The 6,326-nt window shown below is 38.2% G+C and overlaps 1 protein-coding gene across 1 annotated transcript; it reads right to left on the bottom strand.

The window, feature by feature from the left end:
• Window positions 1–4,735: 4,735 nt before the first annotated feature.
• Window positions 4,736–5,137, bottom strand: LOC110092397 (zinc finger protein 2-like). Its single transcript, XM_020816923.2, has one exon. The coding sequence runs from the start codon at window positions 5,135–5,137 to the stop codon at window positions 4,736–4,738; it is 402 nt and encodes a 133-aa protein (XP_020672582.1).
• Between the last annotated feature and the right edge of the window lie 1,189 nt (window positions 5,138–6,326).

Below are 6,326 nucleotides of genomic sequence, written 5' to 3'. Positions count from 1 at the left end.
ACCTTATTTGAAATAGCCTCAAGGTAGTTTGGCTTGGGCGCCTAAAGACTAAAGCTCAAAAATATTTTTGAACGTCTTAGTGGTTGAAGGTAACTGGATCACTTGAGCTACTATTAGAGGATTTAGGAAACTCACTTGAGCTTAAAAAGGTCATGCAGAATAAATATGGAATCATTCTAAGTGTTAAGCTTAATTACCGTTTGGCCTACAATTAATTTCTATAGTTCTTAAGTTTTAGCATGTAGACAACCTGGATTACTTTAGAAAGTGATTATCTTCCTAACGGTAGTATACTACAGGAAAATATGTTAATATCATTGAACGTTTCTGTGGAAAGTTTTACGTTGGTAATACCGGCAGCCATACCGACGACATATACGCCGATAAATTAACGTCGAAATTTTCAGCGCAATTTTCGCCATTGTAAAATCGGAGCATATTTTGATGTCTATTCGCTAGTATTTTAAAGGATTTTGGTGCATTATTTGATGGTAATTACCGATGAATATTTCACCAGCTTACTTAAACTCGACGAACTAATACTGACGTATTATCCACCGGTAAAATAATCAACGGGTAATCCATCGAAAAATACGCCAGTATAGTCCTTATTACAACCCATTCGCCATCTGACTTATCGTTTCATCGCTCACGTCCGACCAAACCCTCGCCTTCTCCTATCTTCCCCTCTCTAGGGTTTGCATTCATTTTATCTTTTCATCGTTGATGTTTGGGTTCATCATTTAGCAAGAGCTGTAGAGATTGCACATGTTCCTTCTTCGGCTCCTTCGTGGTTGTTCAACTTTGCTCCTTCGATTACTTTTCCTTACTGTCAGATCGGAAGTTAGGACATTTTAATCGGAAGCAATAACGAGAGCTCGCTAGTTGTGAAGGTACGTAACTTTCTCCCTTTCATTTGCTTATTCGGCCAAATCCCATAAATCCGCCGAACCGAGGGATTTAGTAAATCCAAGATTTTAGACATAAATCCTTAAATCTGTGATTTACCATCACAAGGATTTAACACGCGCACAAAGATCGTTTGGCTGGATTTAGCATAAATCTGACTTAAATCCCTCTGTAAATCCTATTCCAGACAACCCTAAGTTCATTTTTTTTTCTTTTAGTCATAGATGTTGTTACTGGACATTTACAAGAGGATTATCCTAGTATATACCTTTTATTGATGATATTCTTCTTGTTGATAAGATTAGAGAGAGAGAGAGTTGAAGAAAAACATGAATTATGGAGGTCATCCTTAGAGTCTAAAGGTTTTGGAATGACTTCATCTTATTTCTTAAAGTTAATCACCCATTAATTACCTCTTAACCTTAGGTCAATGCCTTGATTAATGACTTACCTTGCTAGTTTGGACTAATATTAAGTCTTGGACATTAAATTGAATCAATTGAGTCAACTAATTGGGCTTTGAATTAAAATTAAATCTATGATATTAAATCATATTAAGTTAAGTTAAATTACTTGAACCATTTTGATTGATCCAATGGGTCAAGTGGGTTTAAGTGCATAAGAGAGACCTCTAGGGAAACTTATGGATATAATGTGAAACCCATAAGTAAAAAGAAGCTAAATTCCTAAACATTGATGAGCATTTTTTTTGTAATGGTTGGAAGATTATTTAAGAAACTCAACAATTAAACATATTCACCCAAGAGAATACCAAGGATTTGTGACTTCCTTGGAAGTTATACCAGTAGGACAATCATGAGGTCGTTACGTCAAAGTGGTTACTATCTCGATAATTAAGAATTTGAATTATTACAAATAAAATCATAGCAATACACCAGCCGAAAGATAGGAATTAATTAATTAACTATCATATAAGATAAAATGTTATGCGATGGGAGTCGCCTCTTAAACCCTATATGGGACAAAGTGCTACGTAGCGGGAGTCACCACTTAACTTAGGTTTAGATGACATTAGCCTTAGGTCTCATGGTTCATGGTTAATGCCATGCAAACCAAGTGCCCCTACCTAAGGATATAAGGTTCTTATGAACTAAGAGTATGGTCAATATACCCATGTGTGGGGTTAATTAATGTCTTAATAAGGAATAAAACTTTTACTTAATTTCCCTACGGTTGATTTGGGCTTAATCCAATTTGTTCTAGGTCTCAAGTGGTAGACCAACTAGCTTAGCATAGGTGAAAAAGTTAATGAGCTAGCTAAGGTAATTAGGGGTTAAGTACTCTTAATTTTATCAATTAGACTATACAATGGGCTAATTTGGGGCTTAAAGGCCTTAGCCATGGCTCTAACCTGATATGCATGAGATTGGATTTAACTCGATTTGGAAATGAGTTCAATTGGATTACAAAGGAACTTAACAAGGTTAGGGAGGCTTGGGATTAACTATAGCTTAGCTTGAGACGATCCTATGCTAAAGCTAAGAATTGTAATTAGTCAAGTGGACCAATATTAGTATGGTTGATCACCAAGCCTGCAGCTAAATTTGGTTCAAAGCTAAGTTTAGGGTGCCCTATGGCATGTTTAGTTCACTAGGGGCTACTGATATAATATTAAGAAAATCATAAGGCTCAAGAGACTATGCTAAATCCATTTGGACACTTGAATGGAGATTTATGCTTCTTGGATTTTTCATGTAAAAAATTGCATGTATTCTATGAGTTAACCATAATTTTTTTTGTCACTATGTTTACAATATTTTTGTATAATACTAAAATAATGAAGTATCTCTAGGGTCGCTATAATTCTAGCAAGAAATGACAACACTAATTGCAACAACAATAACAACGATGATAATAATAATAATTGTTGCGGGCTACAAAATACGCGGCGATAGAGATTTAATTCCGTGTCTTAGCGTTGTACGTATAACTAGCTCACACACAGAGAACACAAGATTTTTTACGTGGAAAACCCTTAAAAGGGAAAAACCACGAGGCCTAGCCCAGTTGAAAATGATTCCACTAGACTTTGAGTTGGTTACAAAGGACTGAATCACCTCCAAGGGTGATCAGATTACAATCAATTACTTAAGTAAGACGTCGGGTATTCGGCAGAACGTAGGGACTGAACGTCGGGCCCTGAGTAGGACGTCGGGTCTTCGGCAGAACGTAGGGACTGAGTGTCGGGCCTTGAACAAGACGTCGGGTCTTTGGCTGGACGTCGGGTCTTCAGTAGGACGTAGGGGCTGAACGTCGGGCCTTAAGGTGGTGGTTCGGCGAGGTTCTGCGGTGATCCGTCAAGGTTCCTGCGGTGGTCCGGCGAGGTTCCTGCGGTGGTCTGGCGAGGTTCTGCGGTGGTCCGACGGCTGTCGAGGAGGAGCTCCTTCCTTCTCTTCTCTTCTTCTCTCTCTTGCTTAGATCCCCTCTTGTGAAGAATGAGGGCTCTATTTATAGATTTTCTGGAGTGGCATGACCCGTAAATAGGAGTGAGATCAAGGGCGAATAAGGAGTGGTTCGAATGGACGGCCGATAGTGAACCCTTAGATCGTGCACCGTTCGTTGGACATTTGAAGGCCTTATTGATGTCGGATTTCAACAATCTTGGGCTCGTTGGATTCATCTCGTCGATCCGTTCGATTCGAGTATAAGCTCGTCAAAATTGGAGACCGTTTGGTAACTCAAATTGCTTTTTGAACCTTCTAACAGCACTTTGAGCCCTTGATTTGGACTCATTTGGGCTCGGATTGGGTTGAACTTGGTGTCGTCGGGTTCGTATTTCCGAGACGCTCAGTTTGACTGTAAGCTTGCTGAAATCGGAGTTTGGATGCTCCCGAAATTAAATTTTGAAGTTTCCAACTAGCCTTTTGCCTCGAGATTTGTGTCCGATCAAGATAATTTTTGCATGACGTATCAATAATAATAATAATAATAATAATAATTTGATACATAATATATCAGAATGAACTTCAAATCCCTTGGATTTATAGTGAGATTAGTACATATTAGAATGTCTTATGCAACACTAATTTGAACAAAAATCTAGAGGCTTTGAAGCCTACTCTAATGCATTTTACATCTAGATATTCAAATAATTTATTTTTTCATAATAATAATACAAAGTAAAATAAAACTCATTCCAGCACATAACACAAATTGAGTACAGGTATAGAATCTATGCAATAACAAATTTAAAACTTTAAAGACTTGCGTCCAAATAGATTGGCGAGAAAGATTTGCTGAGAGTACATCATAATCAACATTTAAAATAATAATAAGGATAGAAGACAGCCTTCACAACGTTTAAGACATTTTTGTTTTATTTAGCAATAAACTATATATTGTTTAACTTGTAGAACAATATTGACTTGATTTATCACTTGCAAAATAAAATTAAAAAGAACTCTAATTCCCTGAAATAAATATCTTCCTGTTTATCCAGAAAAATTTCTTCTCGCTATGTAAAACAATCGAACAAAACGTTTGAACAATTCAAATATGTTGAACTTGTCGATTCAAAACATTTCAATACTGCTTTTCTTGTTCTGTCCGCGAGAAACAGATGATCTTAACTAGAAATTATTGTGCTGAGAGAACGATAGAATTAGGCTAATCAAGCTTAATCATCACAACCATGGAAACAAAATATAATATTTATGAAGCATTTACTTGGAGTTTTCCTCAAACTATACACCGAACTCTTTATTAAAATTAACAGAAACGGCTAGCTTTACCTATAATCAGCCCTTGTATCTACATAACATGCACGTAAGCTTCCAACTTACAAACATAAGGACTTGAGACCTGCCTATAGCCCAAGGCGAAGCTCAAGATCCAATTCATGAGCTATTATTCTCCCACGACCATCATTTTCTACCGCGGCGCTAACAGGCATCTCCATGAACAGCGGCAAGGGCTTCTGTGAGCCACCATCTTCAGCAAGGCCAATCCAGGAATAGAGCAATCTTTTGCTGGAGGGAGGAAAGTAAGAAGAAGAAGAAAAGACAGAGATGGGTGCTTGGCTACCTCTTGCGTTGGGCTTCTTTGGCTTCAAAGTTCTGTCTTTTCTATGGATGTTCATGTGGCCGCCGAGGGCTTGAGCGTTAGAAAAGCCTCTTTTACAGAAGTTGCAGTCGTAGGATCGGCCCTGAGAGGTAGTCGAAAAAGCCGGCCAGTCGTCTTTGACACTGAAAGCTGTCTCTGAATCCATAGCTAGCTATGTGATGGAGGCCGACCAGCTGTTATTGCATGGGGAAGAAGCAGAGAGAGACTGTCAAAAGAAATTAAGTTGGTGCACGTGTAGTTAGCCGGTTCTAGGCTTCTAGCAATATAATGTTGCAGCTGTAAATAATATAGTATTCTTTTGTTGATGAGCTTGACTCCATGCATGATTGTTTTTGCCATTTGCATTTATACGGATTTGGGTACTGCGAGCCTTCCGCGTGACGGACGGCTGAAGGATATTATATTAGCTGAGTTGGTGAAAAACAACCAGTAAGCATTAGCTCCTTCTATTCAATAAAATCATAGATTTGGAGTTTAATTCCTTTAGATTAGGTGTAAAAAAAATCAAATAGAATTTTTAGATTTTACTTTGATTTCTTTCCATGAAACTATAAAAAATTTGTAAAAAATTTGAAGGATTGTCTTAACCAATATTAATTAGAATATTTTTAAATTTATTAAATTTATTTTGATATATATATTCATGGCGGTGGGAGAGATATAGGGTTTAACTTCTTAGCTTTATAGGAAGTTCCAGCACATAACAAAAGAGGGGTGCAAGAGTTATAAAAGAGGCACCAAGCTTTTTATATGAAAAATCCTAGAAAGGAGCAAAACCACGGTTTATAGTCAATTACAAATGATGTCCTTCCTCGAGGAAAGCCTTGGCTCAATGTAGCAAATATATACTATATAGAGCAAATTACATGATAGGAGTTGAAAAAATCCAATGATATGGTTGTTGTTCTCAAGAGAAAGTTGTCATATTTGACTGATTGGCAGGATCGTAGTTGGATGATACAGGTCAGAAGGTTGTGAGGTGCCAAAGATAAATGGAACCTTTAGCTAGAGATTGGAGGGAGCTCTGAGGCTTCTAGAGCTCCACCTCAACCAAACTTTCTTCGACTAACCAGTGTCGGTCAACCTCCGCCTGCTCGCAACCAAACAGTCGTTGATCCTTCATCTGGAAGTAATTAAACCTTTGTTAGACCTTCTCCCAGCCCTGCTACCTGACTTTTGACCTCGGTTGTCCGACTACGTACGGTAGGGGTGTCAATATTTGACACGACACGAAAACCCGACCCGGACCCGACCCGAAAAATCCGGATTGGACCCGACCTGATTTCAAAACGGGTCGGGTTCGGGTTGAGGTCGGGTCCGAGTTCGGATTTTCG

The sequence above is a fragment of the Dendrobium catenatum genome, unplaced genomic scaffold, assembly GCF_001605985.2.
Source record: "Dendrobium catenatum unplaced genomic scaffold, ASM160598v2 fragScaff_scaffold_716, whole genome shotgun sequence".
Classification (NCBI taxonomy): domain Eukaryota; kingdom Viridiplantae; phylum Streptophyta; class Magnoliopsida; order Asparagales; family Orchidaceae; genus Dendrobium; species Dendrobium catenatum.
This window is presented reverse-complemented; position numbering and strand designations above follow the sequence as displayed.

Bases quoted from the DNA above. Each gene is read 5' to 3' on its own strand.
- LOC110092397 (XM_020816923.2), bottom strand. From the start codon at position 5,137: ATGGATTCAGAGACAGCTTTCAGTGTCAAAGACGACTGGCCGGCTTTT.